This window comes from Anolis sagrei, chromosome 6, assembly GCF_037176765.1.
Source record: "Anolis sagrei isolate rAnoSag1 chromosome 6, rAnoSag1.mat, whole genome shotgun sequence".
In the NCBI taxonomy this organism is placed as follows: domain Eukaryota; kingdom Metazoa; phylum Chordata; class Lepidosauria; order Squamata; family Dactyloidae; genus Anolis; species Anolis sagrei.
This window is the reverse complement of record NC_090026.1, coordinates 12,970,619-12,994,924: the sequence shown is the minus strand read 5'-3', so window position 1 is coordinate 12,994,924 and position 24,306 is coordinate 12,970,619. Positions and strand designations below refer to the sequence as shown.

The window sequence follows — 24,306 nt, the reverse complement described above, 5'->3', positions numbered from 1 at the left end:
TCAGAGTATCCTTTGTTCGATTTTTCTCCAAGTCTGTGTTCTTGGTGGTGCACTCAGGGGCCCTCCCTGCGCATGCGCGGCTAAGCTGTTTCCACCATGAGAGTGTTAGTTGGTGAGTGAATTAGGAACAAGTTTCATGCATGCAAAGGGTTTGATGTTGTTTTGCAAATAGAATAAGCATGTGTTGTCAAAGGTTTTAATGGCTGGAATCACTGGGTTGCTGTGAGTTTTCCGGGCTGTATGGCCATGTTCCAGAAGCATTCTCTCCTGACGTTTCGCCTGCATCTATGGCAGGCATCCTCAGACATTGTAAGGTCTAGAAAATTTGGGTTTATATATCTGTGGAATGATGCCCAGGGTGGGAGAAAGAACTCTTGTCTGCTTGAGGCAAGTATGAATGTTGCAATTGCTCACCTTGATTACCTTTGAATAGCCTTGCAGCTTCAAAGTCTGGTTGCTCTTTATTTACTGTCCTGATCTCCAAAACTCAATACAGGTTGAATCCCTCTTATCTACAATGGCTGAAACCCGACATGTTTTCGTTTATGATAAAGCCTGGCAGCTTCAAAGTCTGGCTGCTTCCTGCCTGGGGACTCCTTTGTTGGAAGATGTTAGCTGGCCCTGATTGTTTCATGTCTGGAATACCCCTGTTTTTTTTTTTTTAGTGTTGCTCTTTATTTACTGTCCTAATCTCCAAAACTCAATACAGGTTGAATCCTTCTTATCTACAATGGCTGAAACCCGACATGTTTTCGATTATGATAATGACTTGTTATTATGGATTTTCCAGGCCATACAGCCTGGAAAACTCACAGCAACCAATTATGATTGTGATATTATTATTATTGACACAAAAGCACAGTATGTTACAGCAAATGAGATCTATATGCAGGATTTCGTATCACAAAATCACAAGTCGAACACTTCCCAAGCATCTAGGACTGTGTGATGTATTTTCGAATGATGCGCCTAGATCCAAGTAAGGTGATATATTATTATTATTATTATTATACCTTTCCTTTTTCCTTAAGGGACTCAAGATGGCTAATGATCACAATAGTTGGTGCTTTCAGTCTTGTCTGGTTTTGAACACTAAATAGAGTCATCCCTGGTTATTATTTGAATGGGAGACCACCAACTATAAGTGCCAGGTGTTGCAAACTATATTTCAGAGGAAGGAACTAGCAAACCGACTTCTGAGTATTTCTCGCCTAAGAAAACTTATGGGGTTAGCATAAATTGAAAGGTGATTTGTGGCATGTATGCAAACACATATATATTGCATGAGTTCTTCTGTTATAGTTAAATGGAATAGAGACCAGAAAAACTAGTGGAGTGTTAGCTATAGCTAGGATTTCTGGCAATGGCATCATTCACTAATATGACAGTTTTACCCATCTAAAATGGTAAAAATATCCCTTCAGGCAAAAAGCTAGTGAGTAGAAGAGTTTTGTAGTGTGCTTTAGCAAATTTTCTGCAAGCAGAAAGTTTATTATGTATGGAAGTATTTACATATACAGCATTCATTCTATAACGTGGATGCACTGCATTGTCTGCTGAGCTGATCCCATTATCCACCATAAGAACTCTTGAAAATATTTATATGATATTTTTCTTACTGTAGTAAATATAAATCAGGAACCTATTAATTTTATTATGTTGTTTCTATCCTGCTTTATCTCTCTAAAAAGAGATCCAAAGCTTTATATATTTATCTATAGTCATATATGCAAAAGTTCTGAGGAAAGTTCTGAGAGTGCCCTGGGCAGCGAGAAGGTCCAACCAGTCCATACTTCAGGAAATAAAGCCTGACTGCTCATTGGAGGGAAGGATAGTAGAGGCCAAGATGAAGTACTTTGGCCACATCATGAGAAGAAGGGAAAGCTTAGAGAAGACAATGATGCTGGGGAAAATGGAAGGAAAAAGGAAGAGGGGCCAACCAAGGGCAAGATGGAGTGACTGGATTGACCTTGAAGGAGCTGGGGGTGGTGAAGGCCAACAGGGAGCTCTGGCGTGAGCTGATCCATGAAGTCATGAACAGTCGGAAACAACTGAACGAATGAACAACAACGTATATGCAAAGTTCTCTAAACAACAAATCACAAAAATTATATCTACCAGCTAAAACCAAAAGGACACATCAATTCATAGAACATTACATTTGATGCCATTTATGAATTACATACATCTGTTTCCATTAGGTGGTGGGACTGGATTTGTTGGCAGAGCCTTAACGCGGTTGTTGAAGGACCGAGGCCATGAAGTTACCCTGGTTTCCCGCAGTCCTGGAAAGAACCGAGTTACCTGGGTATGTGGCATGGCTTTGATTCTACCTGGAACTGTGATCCCATTTACACTAACTATTTAATGCAGTTCAAAGTTAGCTTCAAGCTGTGGCAACCAGATAACAAACTCCCACAAAAGAGCAGGACAGAAAGATTTTAATGTGCACTAATGTTCTGTGGTATGTATAATCACTATCCAGTCCTCTGACTAGTTCTGGGATTTGTGATTTAATCATCTGCACAGCGAAGCCACTTTCTCCAATACTGGTTTGAAACTGCATTAAATGGCCATTGCACATGGAGCCATATGTGGAAAAGGTAAAGGTTTCCCCTTAACGTTAAGTCTAGTAGTGTCTGACTCTGGGGGCTGGTGCTCATTTCCATTTCTAAGCTGACGAGTTGACGTTGTCCATAGACACCTCCAAGATCATGTGGCTGGCATGACTGCATGGAGCGTTGTTACCTTCCCTCCAAAGCAGTACCTATTGATCTACTCACATTTGCATGTTTTCAATGGCTAGGTTAGCAGAAGCTGGTGCTAAGAGCAGGAGCTCACCCGCTCCCCGGATTTGGAACTGTCAACCATTTGGTCAGCAAATTCAGCACCTCAGCAATTAACCAGGGGCTCCAATATAAAGTGTACCTCGAAGCAATTAAAAGATTGCCAGTATTAGTGAAGTTGAACCTGTGTAAAGCCTGTTTTCTGTGTTACGATCTGTTTCTCCCTCCGTGTTTCCCAGGATGAACTTTCCCGCTTGGGGCTCCCTCCATGTGAAGGTGTGGTCAACCTTTCTGGAGAAAATGTCCTCAACCCCCTCCGAAGGTAAGTCCATCAACGCTTGGGAAACATTATGGAAGGGGATTGGGTTGCTGTGAGTTTTCCAGGCTGTATGGCCATGTTCCAGAAGCATTCTCTCGTGATGTTTCACCCTGTCTATGGCAGGCATCCTCAGATGTGTGAGGTCTGTTGCAAACTAGGCAAATGGGGTTTATATATCGTTTCTAAAACAAATAATAAATAGTGGTGGGTTAGTTGCTCTTTTGTTTTGTTTGGGAGTAGAAAACCAAATAATACAAGATGTGGCTCCTTGATTGTTTTTCTTGCTCTTGCAGATGGAATGAATCCTTTCGCCAGGAGGTCGTTGCCAGCCGGATAGAGACTACAAAAGCCTTGGCAAAAGCCATTGCTGGGGCTGAACACCCACCTCAAGCCTGGGTCCTGGTCACCGGCGTAGGTAACCACTTGAGTGTCATCAGAAATGGTTTTTTGTCCAAAATGGTACATCTACACTGTAGAATTACTGCAGTTTGGCACCACTTTTATTTATTTATTTACCACATTTATATGCCGCCCTTCTCACCCCGAAGGGGACTCAGAGCTGCTTACAAGATATATATATATATATATATATATATATATATATATATATATACACACACATACACATACATACACACACACACACACATATACATACAATATATTACATTATTAACATAGTACAATATCAGTATTAAATATTACAATATTGTACTATACCATTATGTTGTTGTTGTTCATTCGTTCAGTCGTCTCCAACTCTTCGTGACCTCATGGACCAGCCCACGCCAGAGCTCCCTGTCGGCCGTTACCACCCCCAGCTCCCTCAAGGTCAGTCCAGTCACTTCAAGGATGCCATCCATCCATCTTGCCCTTGGTCGGCCCCTCTTCCTTTTGCCTTCCACTTTCCCCAACATAATTGTCTTCTCTAGGCTTTCCTGTCTCCTCATGATGTGGCCAAAGTACTTCAACTTTGTCTCTAGTATCTTTCCCTCCAGTGAGCAGTCGGGCTTTATTTCCTGGAGGATGGACTGGTTGGATCTTCTCGCGGTCCAAGGCACTCTCAGCACTTTCCTCCAACACCACAGCTCAAAAGCATCGATCTTCCTTCGCTCAGCCTTCCCTAAGGTCCAGCTCTCACATCCGTAGGTGACTACAGGGAAGACCATGGCTTTGACTAGGCGGATCTTTGTTGCCAGTCTGATGTCTCTACTCTTCACTATTTTATCGAGACTGGACATTGCTCTCCTCCCAAGAAGTAAGCGTCTCCTGATTTCCTGGCCACAGTCTGCATCTGCAGTAATCTTTGCACCTAGAAATACAAAGTCTGTCACAGCCTCCACGGTTTCTCCCTCTATTTTCCAGTTGTCAATCATTCTTGTTGCCATAATCTTGGTTTTTTTGACGTTTAGCTGCAACCCGGCTTTTGCGCTTTCTTCTTTCACCTTGATTAGAAGGCTCCTCAGCTCCTCCTCGCTTTCGGCCATCAGGGTGGTGTCATCTGCATATCTGAGGTTGTTAATGTTTCATACCATTATATTGTAATATTATTTATAATATTATATTATATTATATTATATTGTAATATTATTTATAATATTATAATGAAATGCAATATAATACTACTAATAATATGATATTATGATTATATATTTATATTACATGTAATAGTACTAATAATATTACAATATACCATTATATTGTAATATTATTAGTACTATTACATGTAATATAAATATATAATCATAATATCATATTATTAGTAGTATTATATTGCATTTCATTATAATATTATAAATATGATATGTATATACAGTATATTACATTACATTACATTATATTATATTATTAGCATAGCACAAGAGACAAGGTGGAACTGCCTTCTGCCCCCCTCTCTCTTCACTCTGGCCCAAACCACTCTGGGAGGAGGGGTCCCCAACTGATGACATATGCAGGAGACATCTGCACTTTCACTGCCATGGAACAGTACCATGACTCATGAGAGACTTAGTTTGCTAAAGGACCAAACCTATTTGGCAGAGAAGGCTAAAGAGCTTGTAGAACCGCAGCTCTTGGAATTCTCTAGCTTTGTGCCATGGCAGTTAAAGTGGTGTCAAACTGCATTAATTCCACAGTGTAGATCACTGGTTCCCAACCTGTGGTCTGTAGACCACCAGTGGTCTGCAAGAACTATAATATGATCCACAGCCTCACTGTCACTACACTGTTGCAACGAGAGTGACTGGTATTGCAAAATCTCATTATAGTGCAGAGGCTTCTTAAATACTAGCCATCCCCTGCCAAGCATTGCTGTGGCCCAGTCTATGTATATGTGTTTTGTGTGTTTATATGTGTGTGTATATATTTGTGTATATGTGGTTTTGCGCATGCATTATAATGTAATTTTTATTTTTTGGCTTTTTAAGTCTCTTCTGCTGTGTTTTTCAGTGCTTTTATGAGTGATGGTCACTTGTTGGCCTGATAGGTGTATTGTGTTCAAATTTGGCGTCAATTTGTCCAGTGGTTTTTGAGTTATGTTAATCCCACAAACAAACATTACATTTTTATTTATATAGATGGTGGGTGAGCATATGGCGACTATTGGATGACATATGTTCTGTATCAGAAACTAGAGCTGATGTGGTCTATCCAATGCAATTTTCTGAATCAGCACCTCAAATAAACAAACCGAATCTAAAGTTGACCAAAAACTGATTCGTTACCCTTTCAGTTCTAATGGTCCCTGGTCAAAGTGGTCCCTGGTCAAAAAAAGGTTGGGAACCACTGGTGTAGATACACCCTCAGTTAGAAACTGTGTTGGGAACCACTGGTGGGAACCACTGGTGTAGATACACCCTCAGTTAGAAACTGTGTTAGAGATATCAACCCATATGGTTCTTCCACTATTGAATCAACTACTGATGTATCCTGTAAGAAAAACCAAAGAGACTTAGCCAAAACGATAGGTGCGTATTAAAATTCAAATGTCACTTGCCTATTTCTGGCCAAAGCCAACCTTTAAACAAATTGCTGTGATGTTTTGGAACGCTTCCGGATATTCCAGCTTCTGAGGTTGAAGGTATTATTAGAAGAGTGTTGACCAATGGCACAGGTTATATAAGGGGAAGCTTTGGAGGAAGGAAACCAAGGAAAACACCTGGGGACAAAGGGTAATGCCGTGAAGTCAACAGGAAGGAAGATACGCAAGGCAACTGAAAGGAAATAGGGGTTGCGAAACAGAGAAGGACAGAAGGTGATGTGGTTGAAGACACGAGTCTGGAAAAAGTGTAACGGGGACAACAAGAAAAATAAGTTTATGGTGCAAAAGTGTGAAATTAGACTTTCCCCACTTTCCTGTTGATTTCCGCTTAATTTTCTTACATGGGTCATGCTGCTTCTGCTGTTAACAAGTAAACACCATACATTTGAAATAGAACACAACAAGGACCTGAAGCAGGCATGGGCAAACTTTGGCCCTCCAGGTGTTTTGGACTTCAACTCCCACAATTCCTAACAGAAATCATCTCTGAACAAATGCCAAGAAAAGTTCATGATCACCTGTTGTTGTGCGTCTTCAAATTGTTTCCAACTTTTGGCAACCCTAGGGCTATCGTGTTTTCTGGGGACAAATCACCACCTTGTGATTAACTGAACTGTTATTTTGCTGCAAGCTCCTTTTACGAAATGCTTCCTGTTTTAAGAGTGTTAAGAAAAACAAGGTAATTAAGTCACAATTATAGAGAAAACATCTATGTGCAGCAGTGCAAGGTGATAGGTCTCCTATGTACCTTAATAAAATGCTTGTGAAATGTTTTATCTAGGATATTACCGGCCCAGCCACACCACAAAATACACAGAAGACAGTCCTGGTGGAGATTTTGATTTCTTTTCTCGCCTAGTAACTCGCTGGGAAGCAGTGGCTCGAATCCCTGGTGACGTCACACGCCAAGCAGTTGTGAGATCTGGTGAGACGAAGCACAGGATAGGCCGATTGCTCAAAGTATAATTGGATGGGTTGAGCATCCTCTATTGATACATTGGTTGGATTGTGTTAATTTTGTGATTGTTTTAAATTTGATATATAATAATAATAATAATAATAATAATGATCTATTTATTTATTAATATTAATTTATTTACTAATATTAATTAATTAATTAAATTATTAATAATTATTTACCGAATTATTTATTTATCAATAATTATTTAAGTGGCCTGCACTTAAACACAATCGGCGCTGACAAGATTACCATCTGCCAGCTGCAAAAGGCCACCCTACTGAGATCTGCACGCATTATTCGCCGATACATCACACAGTCCTAGAGACTTGGGAAGTGCCCAACGTGTGATCCAATACATCAGCCAGCAGAGTGATCTTGTCTGCTGTGAATTCATCTTGTTGTGTTTCAAATAATAATAATAATAATAATAATAATAATAATACGACTCTGTCACAAGCCAGTAAAGGTGGTCCCAGTGATGATCGGCACACTGGGTGCAGTGCGTAAAGACCTTGGCCTGCACTTAAACACAATTGGCGCTGACAAATTTACCATCTGTCAGCTGCAAAAGGCCACTATACTGGGATATGCACGCATTATTCGCTGATACATCACACCATCCTATACACTTGGGAAGTGTCTGACGTGTGATCCAATACAACAGCCAGCAGAGTGATCTTGTTTGTTGTGGATTCATCTTGTTGTGTTTCAAATAATAATAATAATAATAATAATAATAACAACAACAACAACAACAGGCCAGTGAATGTGGTCCCAGTGGTGATCGGCACACTGGGTGCAGTGGCTAAAGACCTTGGCCTGCACTTAAACATATTTGGCGCTGAAAAGATAATAATAATAACAACAAGCCAGTGAATTATTATTATTATTAAACTTTATTTGTATCCCGCTAGCATCTCCCACAGGACTCGATGCGGCTTACAAAGGCCAAGGCCTCAACAAACAATACAACAAAACCTAGGCAAATTAAACCAATTAAAGCAATCTAAAACAACAAGCAATGAACAATCCACTAAGGCACAATAAAACTGGGCCGGGCCAGAGTAAGGGTACAAGGGTTAAAAGTGCTGATGTGACAGGTGGAAATGAGGCTCATGGACAAGTGCAGTGTGCAATGTGCGGCCGTCTTGGCTTTAATAAAGTCCTTGTGGGACTTGGTAATGGAGGTTTCCTATTCAGGAAAGGCACATCGGAACTGTAATGCACTCTACGTTGGGCTGCCCTTGAAAACGGCTCGGAAATTCCAACTGGTCCAACGAGCAGCAGCCAGGATGTTGACTGGCGCTCCCTACAGAGAGAGGTCAACCCTCCTGTTCAAGGAGCTCCACTGGCTGCCGTTTATCTACCGAGCCCAATTTAAGGTGCAGGTGCTTACCTACAAAGCCCTGAACGGTTTGGGACCAGCCTACCTGCATGACCGCATCTCCGTCTACAAACCCACAGGCTCTCTCCGTTCATCTGGAGAGGCCCTGCTTGTGATCCCACCTGCGTCGCAAGCGCGTTTGGTGGGGACACGAGACAGGGCCTTTTCCGTGGTGGCCCCCCGACTCTGGAACACCCTCCCCAAATATCTTAGACAGGCTCCTACATTGGCAGTCTTCAGAAAGAACTTGAAGACCTGAATGTGGTCCCAGTGGTGATCGGCACACTGGGTGCAGTGGCTAAAGACCTTGGCCTGCACTTAAACATAATTGGCGCTGAAAAGATAATAATAATAATAATAATAATAATAATAATAACAACAATAACAAGCCAGTCAATGTGGTCCCAGTGGTGATCGGCACACTGGGTGCAGTGCTTAAAGACCTGCACTTAAACATAATTGGCGCTGACAAGATAATAATAATAACAACAACAACACAACCAGTACAGGTGGTCCCAGCGGTCATCGGCAGACTGGGTGCCGTGCTAAAAGATCTCAGCGGCATTTGGAAACAATAAACATTGACAAAATTACGATCTGTCAACTGCAAAAGGCCACCTGACTTGGATCTGCGTGCATCATTTGAAAATACATCACACAGTCCTAGATGCTTAGGAAGTGTTCGACTTGTGATTTTGTGATACGAAATCCAGCATATAGATCTTGTTTGCTTTTTTTTTTTTTTTTTTTGTCGTCATGTCAGGAGTGACTTGAGAAACTGCAAGTTGCTTCTGGTGTGAGTGAATTGGCCTTCTGCAAGGACGTTGCCCAGGGCACGCCCGGATGATTTGATGTTTTTATCATCCTTGTGGGAGGCTTCTTTCATGTCCCCGCATGAGGTGCTGGAGCTGATAGAGGGAGCTCATCCGCCTCTACCTGGATTCGAACCTGCGACCTGTCGGTCTTCACTCCTGCTGGCACAGGGGTTTAACCCACTGTGCCACCGGGGGCTCCTCTCGTTTGCTGTGGCATACTGTGTTTTTGTGTCAGTAAAATAATAATAATAATAATAATAATAATAATAATAATAATACATTTGATATGTTACTTATTTTGTTTTATGTTATCTACTATGTTTTATGACCATAAGCTGCTTTGGGTCCCTTGTTGGGAGATGCGGCGGAGTATAAATAAAGTGATGTGGAAAGTTCTCAGAACTAAACATTGCTCTCTAAATGGCTATTGTTCCTTTACTTGAACACAGGTGTTGTGCTGGGCAGAGACGGCGGTGCCATCGCCCAAATGCTGTGGCCCTTTCGCCTCGGTGTGGGAGGGCCCATCGGCTCTGGCCGCCAGCCTTTTCCTTGGATCCACGTGGCGGATTTGGCGGGCATTTTGGCCCATGCGTTGGAACGGGAAGGAGTCAGCGGGATCCTGAACGGCGTCTCACCAACTGCTGTTACCACCACAAATAAGGACTTTGCCCAAGTGATGGGGTCAGTGCTCAGGCGGCCCGCCCTGTTGCCCCTGCCGGGTTTTGCCATTTCGGCCATTTTTGGCCCCGAACGAAGCATCATGTTGCTGGAAGGGCAGCGAGTGGAGCCCAAGCGGACTCTGGAGAGCGGCTACAGCTTTGCGTTCCCTGATCTTCCCTCTGCCCTCCGGGATATCTTAGTCTGAGCTGATAAAAAAGAAACCTAGGCGGTATCAGTTATATATAATGCTGCTGCTGGTGTGTTATAAATTATCAGATGCATTATACTGTAAGATTATATTTACTTGAAGCCATGGATATGTCCAAAGATCATTATATTACCATTATAGAGCAGAGATACAGCAAAGAATACATTTCATCTTCACTATATTTCAAATGGTAATAAATGAGTGGGTTGTTGTGAGTTTTCCGGGCTGTATGGCCATGTTCCAGAAGCACTCTGTCCTGACGTTTCACCCACATCTATGGTAGGCATCCTCTGAGGTTGAAGGGTCTGTTGTAAACTAGGCAAGTGGGGTTTATATATCTGTGGAAGGTCCAGGGTGGGAGAAAGGACTCTTATGTGTTAGAGGCATGTGTGAATGTTGCAATTGGCCACCTTAATTAGCATTGAATGGCCTTGCAACTTCAAAGCCTGGCTGGTTGCTGCCTGGAGAAATCCTTTGTTGGGAGGTGTTAGCTGGTCCTGATTGTTTCTTGTCTGGAATTCCCCTGTGGCCAGTTGCAACATTCACACTTGCCTCAAGCAGACAAGAGTTCTTTCTCCCACCCTGGACATTATTCCACAGATATATAAACCCAATTTTTCTAGTTTCCAACGGACCTCACAACTTCTGAGGATGAGGAAGAACTTCCTGACTGTGAGAGCCATTCAGCAGTGGAACTCTCTGCCCCGGAGTGTGGTGGAGGCTCCTTCTTTGGAAGCTTTTAAACAGAGGCTGGATGGCCATCTGTCAAGCGTGATTTAAATGCAATATTTCTGCTTCTTGGCAGGGGGTTGGACTGGATGGCCCACGAGGTCTCTTCCAACTCTTTGATTCTATGATTCTATGCCTGCCATAGATGTGGGTGAAACGTCAGGAGAGGGTGCTTCTGGAACATGGCCATACAGCCTGGGAAACTCACAGCAACCGAGACATCGGTTTGGTTGTTAAGAAACCTTTTTCGTCTATTTGGGGCATTGTATTGTCGAAGGCATCTCTTGCCGAGGCTTTCACTAGATGGCACTACAGTTGCCGGACGTCCTCGAAGGCCAAGAGGGCGGGCGATAAATTATGAAGGGAATTTCCCAGAGAAAACAAACAAATACAACAGTCATTTCTTTTGCCCCACATCTGGACTTGTTTATAACTTTTTCAGCACAGGGACGAAGGGACTTTAAGAAGAGGACTCCGATTTTCAAGGTAAGACGCCAGGAACGGAAAACCAAGGGCAGAACCTCAAGTGACATTTTAAGGCTGATGTGTCGCTTACATTTTCCAAATTTCGAGACAGATCTGTATTGATTTAAGGCGTTCCACAGGGTGGGACTTCAAAACCTGCCTTTCGCCTTGCGATAAATGAAATAGTAATGCAAGAGGAACATGGGGAGAGAGAGAAAAAGAGTGGATGAACGTATCTTTAAATGCCTTTCACAAACTTTATTCCCATTGGAGATCGCTTCTGGAGCTGTCAAAGGCTTTCATGGCCAGAATTACTGGGTTGTTGTGAGTTTTCTGGGTTTTTTGGCCATGTTCCTGAAGCATTCTCTCCTGATGTTTTGCCCGCATCTATGGCAGGCATCCTCAGAGGTTGTGAGGTCTGTTGGAAACTAGGAAAATGGGGTAAACAAAGAGCGACACTCAAAAATAGGGGAATTCCAGACAAGAAATAATCAGGGCCAACTAATCACCTCCCAACAAAGGATTCCCCTAGGCAGTAAGAAGCTAGACCTTGAAACTGCTAAGCCATTCAATGCTAATCAAGGTGGCCAATTGCAACATTCGCATCTACCTCAAACAGACAAGAGTTCTTTCTCCCACCCTGGACATTATTCGACAGATATATAAACCCCAGTTTTTCCATATGCAGATTTTCACCTTTATTGTGTGTATAGATGTCATTTATTTATTTACAGTACTAGCTTGGGAACCCGGCGCTGCCTGGGTTATTAGAGAAAGTGGGTAATGGCGGTTCTGTAGGCCAAGTTTGGTCTTTATTGGTCATTGGATGACGGTTGCATTGTTTTCGGGAAGTGAGTGAAGGTACTTGAAGTCCCATCATCCATGGTCCAGCCTCCTCCAAACAGCAGCAGGATATAGAGTGGGTCATGGGGGCTCTGTGTGCCAAGTTTGGTCTTTATCAGTCATTGGATGAGGGTGGTAGTGGTTTCAGTAAGTGAGTGAAGGTACTGCAAGCCCCATCATCCATGATCCACCCTCCTCCAAACTGAAACAGGATGTAGATAGGGTCATGGGGGCTCTGTGTGCCAAGTTTGGTCTTTATCAGTCATTGGATGAGGGTGGTAGTGGTTTCAGTAAGTGAGTGAAGGTACTGCAAGTCCCATCATCCATGGTCCAGCCTCCTCCAAACAGCAGCAGGATATAGAGTGGGTCATGGGGGCTCTGCGTGCCAAGTTTGGTCTTTATCAGTCATTGGATGAGGGTGGTAGTGGTTTCAACAAGTGAGTGAAGGTACTGCAAGTCCCATCATCCATGATCCACCCTTCTCCAAACTGAAACAGGATGTAGATAGGGTCATGAGGGCTCTTTGTGCCAAGTTTGGTCTTGATCAGTCATTGGTTCAGGATCGCAGCGGTTTCAGTAAGTGAGTGATGATACTGCAAGTCCCATCATCCATGGTCAACCCTCGGATCACAATGGACATATACATGGTAAACATTCAATGCCACAGGCACACAACATATATAGACAGGCACACAGAGGCTATTTAATTTTCCAGTTTCATGAGGGTATGCTTTTTGAATTCCAGCCACCAGGGGAGTTGTTGCTTCACTTGTGACACCGCTGGAGTACTTCCTCATTCTTTTGCACTCTGCTGGAGAGTTTTATGGCGTCGTAAATTAGTTAAATTTGCCTTCCCACATAAATGGTACCTAATTTTCCTACTTGACAGATGCAACTGTCTTTGGGCTGTAAAGGTTGACAGCAAGCTAGACAAATGGTCGGGAGCTTACTCCGACCCAAGATGGCTTCGAACTCATGACCTTTCTGTCAGTAGTTATTTTTAATGCAGCTGACTCCCAACCTGCTGTGCCAGAACCCAGTCCAATGTATAGATGTATCGATGATAATGATGATTGCTTATTTCCTTGTTTTGAATTTACCTTAAAAGGAGCAATATTAACCCACAGGTGTCATGGCTATCTTTAAAAAAGGGAACTGTGCCATCATCATAAGCTCCAAACTATGATGGGGTGAGTGAGATCAGCCTTGGGGTGACTTCCTTTTTTACTAATGCAGATTAAATTCTGAAAAGCGATGACAGTCGAGAATAAAACGCAGACGCGCTTTGTCGCACGGCCTTCCACCTATCTCTGGGCCGGGTGGATTTTGCAATCTGGAATTTCCCCGTTGACGGCTGTGGGTGCAACCGCATGTCTGAACAGTGCTGAGGGTGTTTGAGTAAGCCAGGAAGAACTTGTAAAAAGTGAAGGAAGCAGTAAAAGGAACGGCTTTCCTTGTCCTCTCCAACCAACCCAAACATTGGGTGATATACACTTGATCCTCACTACCATATAATGCAGTTCGACCCAGCCGCAAGGTGCATCATTCTACACTTTAGTTTGACAGTTTGACTCCACTTTAACTGCTATTGAATCATGTGAGATACAGTTTTACAAGGTCTTTTAGCCTTTTTCTGGCAAAGGAGTGCTGGCACCTCACCAAACTACAGATCCAAGGATTCCATAGCATTGAGCCATGGCAGTTAAAAATGACATCAGATTGCATTCATTCTATGGTGCAGATGCATCCTGATAAGGAATCAGCCTAAGTGCTAAACCCTTGTGCCGGCAGGCCTGCTGACAAAAAGGTCAGCAGTTTGAATCTGGACACCGGGTCCCATCTGTCAGCTCCAGCTTCTCATGTGGGGATATGAGAGAAGCCTCCCACAGGATGATAAAACATTGGGAATCCCTGGGCAACGTCCTTGCAGATGGGCAATTTTCTCACGCCAGAAGCTACTTGCAGTTTCTTCCCTCTCTCCCTCTTTCTCATTCCACCCTTTCATTCTTCCTTCCCTTTTATCTTTCCCTCCTTCCCTCTCTTTCTCCTTCCACCCTTTCATCTGGCCTTCCTTCCCTCTCTCCATCTTTCCTTCCTTCCCTCTCTCCATCTTTTTCCTTCCACCCTTTCATCCTTCCCTTTTATCTTTCCTTCCTTCCCTCCTTCTCTCTTTCTCCTTCCACCCTTTCATCCTTCCCTCTTTCCCTTTTATCTTTCTTTCCTTCCCTCTCTCCCTCTTTCTCCTTCCACCCTTTCATCCTTCCTTCCTTCCCTTTTTATCTTTCTTTCCTTCCCTCTCTCCCTCTTTCTCCTTCCACCCTTCCTTCCTTCCCTTTTTATCTTTCTTTCCTTCCCTCTCTCCCTCTTTCTCCTTCCACCCTTTCATCCTTCCTTCCCTTTTTATCTTTCTTTCCTTCCCTTTCTCCCTCTTTCTCCTTCCATCCTTTCATCCGTCCTACTTCCCTTTTTATCTTTCTTTCCCTCTCTCTTTCTCCTTCCACCCTTTCGTCCTTCCTTCCCTTTTTATCTTTCTTTCCTTCCCTCTCTCCCTCTTTCTCCTTGCACCCTTTCATCCTTCCTTCCCTTTTTATCTTTCCTTCCTTCCTTCCTTCCTTCCTTCCTTCCCTCCTTCCTTCCCTTTTGCCTTTCCTTCCTTCCTTCTTGCTTCCCTCCTTCCCTCTCTCTCTTTCTCCTTCCATCCTTCCCCTCCTCCCTTTCATCCTTCCTTCCTTCCTTCTCTCTTTCCTTCCTCCCTTTCCTTGCTTTCTTCCTTCCTTCCCCGGGCAGCCAGTCTTTCTTGCAGGGAGTGCTAGCATTCGGCTCCCAAGGTTAGCACATTTGCCCAGGCTGGGTGCAGAGTCCTAGCTTGCCTGCCAGGAAGCAGCCAAGAGCCAGCCCTCCTCCTCCTCCTCCTTTCCCCACCTGACCCAAGATGCACCTCCCACTCGGGAAACTCCGAGCCTGCCTTGTTCCGCCTGCCTCCAAAATGGGAGCAAAGGCTTGAAGGATTTGCAAGAAAGGAAAACCACCCGCCTCTGGGGCTCTTCGAGAAACAAAAGCAAAACTTAAAGAGGAGGCAGCAGAGGATGGCTGGAAGGAGAAGAGGACCAGATCCTGGCACCCTTTGGCCTCCAAGACTCGGGTAAGGAAGAGGAGGAAGAAGAGGATTCCCATCCTTCCTTGGAAAGTCCTTTCTTCTCCCTACCTACTATCTATCTATCTATCTATCTATCTATCTATCTATCTATATTTCTAGTTAGCTAGCTAGCAATCCATCCATCCATCCATCTATCTATCTATCTTCATGTTTTCTTGTTGCTGTCTTTGACTTTCTCCTGAAACTATGGATGAGAGATCTCCCAACTCATCTTGACATCAGGCACCAATTCAGGTTTTGCAAAGGCAAGACTTGCTCAAACTACAATTCCCTTGATTCCATAGCATTTGAACCATGACATCCTCAGCTGCATTCATCAGCCAGGCATGGGCAAACTTGGGCCCTCCAGGTGTTTTGGACTTCAACTCCCACCATTCCTAACAGCCGGTAGGCTGTTAGGAATGGTGGGAGTTGAAGTCCAAAACACCTGGAGGGCCCAAGTTTGCCCAAGCCTCACAACTCATGGGAAAACTCACAACTCATGGGATGTCACATTGAGCCGCTTGTTTACTCCTGTTTTGGATTCAAATACCAGAGATCCCACCTAAATTTTAAGAAGAACTTCCCGACAGTAAGAGCTCTTTGACAGTGAAATATTCTGCCTCGGAGTTGCCTTTTCTGGATGGCCATCTGTCAGGAGTGCTTTGATTATGCTTTCTATCACAACCAGAGGTTGATCTGGATGGCTCTTGGGGTCCCTTCCAACGCTATGAATCTATGTTCAATATTATTATTCGTATTTATTTTTACCCCGCTTTTCTTCTATGGGTGGGACATACTAAAGCTCTGTTTGTTTACGTTGTGAAGCCCGAGATAGCCTTTATTGATATGCCTTACCTGTCGCAGCCTGATCATTTCCTATTATGAGTTATCGGGGAAGCCCAGTTTCCAAAGGAAGGATCATTAGTCCTGGTCATCACTATAATGATGATTATGATGATGATGACAACAACTCTGGCACAAGCCAGTAAAGGTGGTGCCAGTTGTGATCGGCACACTGGGTGCAGTGCCTAAAGACCTTGGCCTGCACTTAAACACAATCAGCACTGACAAAATTACCATCTGCCAGCTGCAAATGGCCACTTTACTGGGATCTGCATGCATTATTCACCGATACATCACACAGTCCTAGACACGGGAAGTGTCCGACGTGTGATCCAATACAACAGCCAGCAGAGTGATTCTCTCTGCTGTGGACTTATCTTGCTGTGTTTCAAATAACAACAACAACTGCAAAAGGCCACCTTACTTGGATTTGCAAGCATCATTCAAAAATACATCACACAGTCCTAGATGCTTGGGAATTGTTCGACGTGATTTTGTGATACGAAATCTAGCATATAGATCTCATTTGGTGTGACATACTGTGTTTTTGTGTCAGTAAAATAATAATAATAATAATAATACACTTTATTTATATTCACAGCCTGATCATTTCTTATTATGGCAGTGTTTCTCAATCCTTAATACAGTTATGTATGGTGACCCCCAACCATTACATTATTTTCATTGCTACTTCATAACTGTACTTTTGCTACTGTTTTGTATCGTAATGTAAATATTTGATACGCAGGATGTATTTTCATTCACTGAACCAAATTTGGCACAAATACCCTATACACCCAAATATGAATATTGGTTGGTTGGGGGGGTGGGGGTGGGTGGGTTGATTTTATCATTTGGGAGTTGTAGTTGCTGTGATTTATAGTTAACTACAATCAAAGAACATTCTGAACCCCAGCAACAATGGAACTGAACCAAACTTGGCACACAGAACTCCCATGATCAATGGTAAGCGGCCCTGAGTCCCGCTTTGGGGATAGAGAAGGGCGGGGTACAAATATTATAAATAAAGTTTTATATTATTGACAAATAAACAAATTATATTATTTATAAATAAACAGAAGGGTTTGGTGGGCATTGACCTTGAGCTTTGGAGTTGTAGTTCACCTACATCCAGAGAGCACTGTGGACTGAAACAGTGATGGATCTGGACCAAACTTGGAGGGAATACTCAATATGCCCAAATATGAACAGTGGTGGAGTTTGGGGGAAATAGACCTTGACATTTGGTATTTGTAGTTGTTGGGATTTATAGTTCACCTACAATCAAAGAGCATTCTGAACCCCAGCAACGATTGAACTGGGCCAAACTTCCCACGCAGAACCCCATGCCTTGAAGGGACTTGCTGTCGCAAGCCTCCTTCAAGCCTTGCACGCTCTCCCTTGCTCGTGCATGCGCATTGTGCTGTCATGCGCTCCTGCTCTCCCCACTTAGAGTCTCAGAAACAGCCTTCCCCTTGCTTGAGAGGCTGGCTGTCTGTTTCCAAAAAGGAAGATAAGGATAAGTGGAGAGATCTTCAACCTTCTCTGGCAAAGGGGTTTCTATGACCATCAGAAATATATGTATCTGATGGTCTTCCGTGACCCCTCTGAAACCCCCTCGCAACCCCCCAAGAGGTCCTGATCCCCAGGTTGTGAAAGGCCGTATTATGGATTATTGGGAAAGCTCTGCTTCCACAGGAAGGATCATTAGCCCTACTCATCGCAATAATAATAATAATAATAATAATAATAATAATAATAATAAAAATAAATATTATACATCACACAGTCCTAGACTCTTGGGAAGTGTTTGACTTGTGATTTTGTGATACGAAATTCAGCCTATAGATCTCGTTTGCTGTGACATACTGTGCTTTTGTGTCAATAATATAAAACTTTATTTATATTCCACCCTCTCTGCCCAAGGGGACTTAGGGCAGATTTACACCAAAGATGGCAAACATTTATTGCCAGATCCAATGCTTTCCTTGATTGAATCTATCCATTCGTAACACGGTTATTCTCTTTTCCGACTCCCTTCTATTTTATTGGGAGTTACTGTCTTTTCAAGGGAATCATCTCTTCTCTTCTCTAGGGAGGGTTTGGACTTGACTTTATCTTTGCTGCTGTTAATGGCAGTCAATGCAACTTTTGGCTTATGGTGGTAACCCCATGGATAAGAGACTTCCAAGTCATCCTGACATCACCAGTTTTTGCAAACGTCTTCACTTCCTTGATTGAGTCTATCATCTGGAATGCAGTCTCCCCTTTCCCCTACACTGAAGCATTGTTGACTTTTCTCGTGAGTCACAGAATCATAGAATCACTTATTGCAGGTATTACATTCCAGGACCACCCGCAAAAACTGAAAAATCAAAAAGTAGGGACGCTATATAGCATTCCGAGGGTGAGGCAGAAGCAAGGAGAGAGTATTTTCTGTTGGTCATGGGAGTCCCATGCGCCACGTTTGGTTCAGTTCCATCATTGGTGGAGTTCAGAATGCTTTTTGATTGTAGGTGAACTATAAATCCCAGCAACTACACCTCCCAAATGACAAAATCAATTTTTTGAGTGATGGTCACTCCTTGGGTTAGTAGGTGTTTTGTTGCCAAATTTGGCAGCAATTCGTCCAGTAGTTTTTGAGTTCTGTTAATCCCAAAACCGAACATTACATTTTTATTTATATAGATAAGTAAAAACAGCAAAGTAAAGAAAAACACTTTAAAGGAATAGGTAAATCCAATTAGGTGAAAGGATAAGCGGGAACAAATTAGTCCAAGGTAGAGTTCAACAATGACCAAAAACAAAGTCCACAACTCTCTAACAAAATCCAAAGAACCAGGAAACATTGGTCCAAGGCATGAGCAGGTAATCACAAGAGACACAACCCAAACCAGGAAACAAGAAATCTTTAAGCATGAATCTTCAAAGCAAGGCTTCTCTAATACAAGGACAAGAACTTAGCATGATTCTAAACGATGCTTCATCTGACTGTATTTTCCATGCTTGGAACTTTTAAGCCTTTCCAAGCACTCAGAAATTGGTTTTGCTTTCCTTGAGTGGCCCTTAGCTTTTTCTGGTGAAGCCTAGCAGAATGCCGAAGGCATTGCTCGGCCTGTCTGTTTTGACTAATTTCCGCCCACCTATCTATATGCTCACTAGTTTCTGCAGGTGACGAGTTGTTTTCAAGCTCCAAATCCTGGGAGCTCTCTGGGAGCAATTCAGGGAGTAAGCCATCATCCCGATACCCTGTAGGATCATTCTCATGGGAAACTACACTTTGAACAGGTTATTATATATCTAAACAATTCATAACAGTATCAAAATTGTAGTAACAATTCGGGGGGGGGGGGGTCCCTACAACATGGGGAACTGTATTAAAGAGTCATGGCATTAGAAAGGTTGAGAAACACTGATCTAGAAAGACCTGTGGTCATGAAGGGAATTTGTGTGCTGGGTAAGTTCAGATCCATCATCAGTGGAACTCACCCAACTCTCTGGATGTGGGTGGACTACAACTCCCATCATCCTCAGTTAATTCCCCCCAACCCAACCTGTATTTTAAGTTGGCTGGTGTTACAACATACAGGTGTCCGAAGCGCTATGGTAGCCACTGTTGTTACTGATGTGTATCTAAACACTAGATAGGAAGTGCTAGAGTACAACAGCATTGCGTCGTGCGGGCAAATGGGTTGCTAAGGTTGCGGACTTTGCCCGAATTGTCAACAGTGTGGATTTGGAGCGACAGTCCACTTGAAGCTTCCCAAAAGGCTGGAACTTTTTGAGCGAGGAGTCTGACAATATTATAATAATCCTGTGGTTATGGGTACTTGCAATAAATTGAATTTAGTTAGATCTGCAATATTTTTTGAATAATGGCTGTTTCTTCTTCATTGCAAGGGAGTTAGAGTTTTTGTTTTAGTTGCAATTGGTTGTGGGAGTTATAGTATAGCTAAGTATTTCGCCTTCTCTGCTAAAGAGCATTGGTTCGTCTCTAAACTTTTAACTTCCTGGATTCCACAGCATTGAGCCATAACAGTTTAAAGTGGTGTCAAACTGAATTTATTTATTTATTTATTTATGTATTTACAGTATTTATATTCTGTCCTTCTCACCCCGCAGGGAACTCACGGTGGATCACAATGCACACATCCATAGCAAACATTCAATGCCATAGACACACAACATATATGTTGTTGTTCATTCGTTCAGTCGTCTCCGGCTCTTCGTGACCTCATGGACCAGCCCACTCCAGAGCTCTCTGTCAGCCGTCACCACCCCCAGCTCCTTCAAGGTCAACATATATACAACATATATAGACAGACACAAAGAGGCTATCTAACTTTCCAGCTTCATGAGGGTATGTTCGAATTCTGGCCACCGGGAGAATTCGCCACCCACTTGTGACACCAATGGAGTACTTCCTCATTCTTTTGCACATGCTGGAGGGTTTTATGGCATCGTAAATTAGTTAAATTAGCCTCCCCGCATAAGCGGTACCTAAATTTCCTATTTGACAGATAATAATAATAATAATAATAATAATACTTTATTTGTACCCCGCTACCATCTCGAGCGGCGTGAGCTTCCGCTGTCAGCCCTAGCTTCTGCCAACCTAGCAGTTTGAAAACATGCAAATATGAGTAGATCAATAGGTACCGCTCCGGCGGGAAGGTAACGGTGCTCCATGCGGTCATGCTGGCCACATGACCTTGGAGGTGTCTATGGACAACGCTGGCTCTTCGGCTTAGAAATGGAGATGAGCACCACACCCCAGAGTCAGGCATGACTGGACTTAATGCCAGGGGACAACCTTTACCTACCATCTCCCCAAGGGACTCGGTGCGGCTTACATGAGGCCAAGCCCACAGCACATCAATAAACAAAGGCAATAACAAATAATCAATACAAACAGTTAGAATAAAATAAAATAAATAAAACTCAAAAACAAAAAATACACAATAAGCAATAAACAATAACAATAATAACATACAGCATTTAAAAACCTATGGCCGGGCCAAATGTAATAATTCAAATTTAAAATGCTGGACATGAACAAGGAGGTAAACTGGGATAGGGTTTTCAGAGAAAGATGAGGGCACACAGACAATCCTAAATCAACATTAAAGTGCATTTGAGGACATATTGCTAAGAGTTTGCCTTAGTCTGGGAAGGCACACTGGAACAACCACGTTTTCAGGCTCCTCCTAAAGACTGCCAGTGTTGGGGCATGTCTGATGTCCTTAGGGAGTGAATTCCAGAGTCGAGGGGCCACCACAGAGAAGGCCCTCTCCCTCGTCCCACCAATCGTGCCTGCGAAGGAGCGTGAGCAGGGCTTCTCCAATGATCGAAGAGATTGTGTGGGTTTGTACACAGTAATGCGGTCACGCAAGTAGGCGGGTCCCAAACCATTCAGGGCTTTGTAGGTAAGAACCTGCACCTTGAATTGGGACCGGAAAATGAACAGCAGCCAGTGGAGCTCCTTAAACAGGAGGGTTGAGTGCTCCCTGTAAGAAGCAACTATCTTTTGGGTCAACAGCAAGCTAGACAAATGGTCGGGAGCTTATTCAAACCTAGGCTGGCTTCAAACCCATGACCTTCAGTCAGTTTTGATTTTAATGCAATTGACTACCAACCAATTGCGCCGCAACCCGATCCAAACTATTATATAGTGAAGTCGCACCCTTTGTTTTGTTGCTTTCACTTTCTCTTGGCATGGTTTAATGGAGGAAATATATGTTTGAGCTTGATCAGCCCCGTGTGAAATACTGATTGCAATCCTCCAAATAATACGTATAATCATCTGCCCTGGATAAAGTGTGCAGATAGAGGAAATGTTTCCTAGGGTCGTCTTTATTACTATGGGACTATTCTGCATTTTTGTGGGTGACGGCTTTCAGAAAACTTTGTGGCAAGGTGAGGCAAGTGGGCGGATGGTAGAAATGGGGAAACCCTAGCTCTTAATCTCTGGAAACACACAGTAATCTGTTTGGCTTTTGCAAGTGTGGCCCAGCCACTTGGAAATAAATACGTATAGACATAAGGACTAGCAACGTGATCCTTCTATTTAAATAAAAATGAACAAAAGCAAACCAGAAAGTTGACATTCTTGAAAGGCTTGGTTTTGAAAGCAAGTCAGTTTCTCCACATGCCATGTCATGGTGGGTTGCTAACAGCTTTACCTGTGGCTTTGTAGGTAATTTCCTCTTATGCTAATATTTCTGTTTTCCAATACGCTTCCCTCATTGTATTGTATTGGACATTGGACTGGGCTGTGGCACAGCTAGTTAGTAGCCAGCTGCATTCAATCACTACTGACCAAGAGGTCATGAGTTCGAAGCTAGTCCGGGTCGGAATGAGCTCCCGATCACTAATAGTCTAGCTTGCTGTTGACCTATTTATTTAGGGCTTTTATATCCCGTCCCTCCAGCAAAAGATCACCGCCTTGTCGGGGCGCTGGAGCTTGAGCACCTCAATGATGTCATGAGCGAAACCGTGAAGGGCCACCCAAGACGGGACGGTTGTGGCAGAGAGGTCAGACCAAGCGTGATCCCTGGGGAAGGCAATGGCAAACCACTCCAGTATCCTTGCCAAGAAAACTAAATGGACCAGTACAACCAGAGATATGTCGGTATGCCATTGGAAGATGGGACTCCCAGGTCGGAAGATGGCCAAAATGCTACTGGGGAGGAGCAGAGGATAAGTTCAACTAGCCCCAGATGTGATGACGCAGCTAGCTCAAAGCCGAAAGGAAGGCTAGCGGCCGACGGTACTGGAGGCGAACGACGAATCCGATGCTCTAAAGATCAACACACCATAGGAACCTGGAATGTAAGATCTATGAGCCAGGGCAAATTGGATGTTGTTATTGGTGAGATGTCAAGACTAAAGATAGACATTCTGGGGGTCAGCGAACTGAAATGGACTGGAATGGGCCACTTCACATCAGATGACCACCAGGTCTACTACTGCGGACAAGAGGAACATCGAAGAAATGGAGTAGCCTTCATAATTAATAAGAAATTCGCTAAAGCGGTGCTTGGATACAACCCAAAAAATGACAGAATGATCTCAATTCGAGTGCAAGGAAAGCCTTTCAACATCACAGTGATCCAAATATACGCCCCAACCACAGCTGCTGAAGAAGCAGAAGTAGATCAGTTCTATGAGGATCTGCAGGACCTACTGGATAATACACCAAAAAGAGACATTATTTTCATTACAGGAGACTGGAATGCCAAGGTGGGAAGTCAAATGACAACTGGGATCACAGGCAAGCATGGTCTGGGAGAACAAAATGAAGCGGGACGCAGGCTGATAGAATTCTGCCAGGAAAACTCGCTGTGTATAACGAATACTCTCTTCCAACAACCTAAAAGACGGCTTTATACATGGACCTCACCAGATGGTCAACACCGAAATCAGATTGACTACATCCTTTGCAGCCAAAGGTGGCGGACATCCATCCAGTCGGTGAAAACGAGACCTGGAGCTGACTGTAGCTCAGATCACGAACTTCTTATTGCCCAATTTAGAATAAAACTAAAGAGATCAGGGAAAATACACAGACCAGTTAGATATGATCTCACTAACATTCCTAGCGAATATACAGTGGAAGTGAAGAACAGATTTGAAGGACTAGATTTAGTAAACAGAGTCCCAGAAGAACTATGGACAGAAGTCCGCGACATTGTTCAGGAGGCGGCAACAAAGTACGTTCCAAAGAAAAAGAAAACCAAGAAGGCAAAATGGTTGTCTGCTGAGACACTGGAAGTAGCCCAAGAAAGGAGGAAAGCAAAAGGAAACAGTGAAAAGGGGAGATATGCCCAGTTAAATGCGCAATTCCAGAGGTTAGCCAGAAGAGATAAGGAACTATTTTTAAATAAGCAATGCATGGAAGTGGAAGAAGACAACAGAATAGGAAGGACAAGAGACCTCTTCCAGAAAATTAGAAACATTGGAGGTAAATTTCAGGCAAAAATTGGTATGATAAGAAACAAAGATGGCAGGGACCTAACAGAAGCTGAAGAGATCAAGAGAAGGTGGCGAGACTATACAGAAGATCTGTATAGGAAGGATAACAATATCGAGGATAGCTTTGACGGTGTGGTGAA

The 24,306-nt window shown here is 43.3% G+C and overlaps 2 protein-coding genes across 3 annotated transcripts in view; both read left to right on the top strand.

Moving 5' to 3' along the window:
• Positions 1-9: 9 nt before the first annotated feature.
• SDR39U1 (short chain dehydrogenase/reductase family 39U member 1) lies at positions 10-10,251 on the top strand. Its single transcript, XM_060780120.2, has 6 exons — positions 10-112; positions 2,202-2,308; positions 3,026-3,108; positions 3,399-3,520; positions 6,927-7,070; positions 9,755-10,251. Exons 1-6 carry the CDS (start codon positions 97-99, stop codon positions 10,168-10,170), a joined length of 888 nt encoding a protein of 295 aa, XP_060636103.2. The 5' UTR covers positions 10-96; the 3' UTR covers positions 10,171-10,251.
• A 202-nt stretch (positions 10,252-10,453) lies between these two features.
• Positions 10,454-24,306, top strand: part of LOC132779250 (protein KHNYN) — a 37,467-nt gene continuing 23,614 nt past the window's right edge. The window contains exon 1 of one of the 2 annotated variants that reach the window (XM_067469793.1): positions 10,454-11,388. The gene's annotated coding sequence lies outside the window, so the exon portion shown is untranslated. Of the gene's footprint in view, positions 11,389-14,959; positions 15,353-24,306 lie in introns of those variants that run through there. The other variant, XM_067469792.1, reaches the window with a different exon arrangement.

Bases quoted from the DNA above. Each gene is read 5' to 3' on its own strand.
- SDR39U1 (XM_060780120.2), top strand. The intron at 2,309-3,025 runs GTATGTGGCATG...CGTGTTTCCCAG, and splicing joins GAAAGAACCGAGTTACCTGG to GATGAACTTTCCCGCTTGGG. The intron at 3,521-6,926 runs GTAACCACTTGA...TGTTTTATCTAG, and splicing joins GGTCCTGGTCACCGGCGTAG to GATATTACCGGCCCAGCCAC.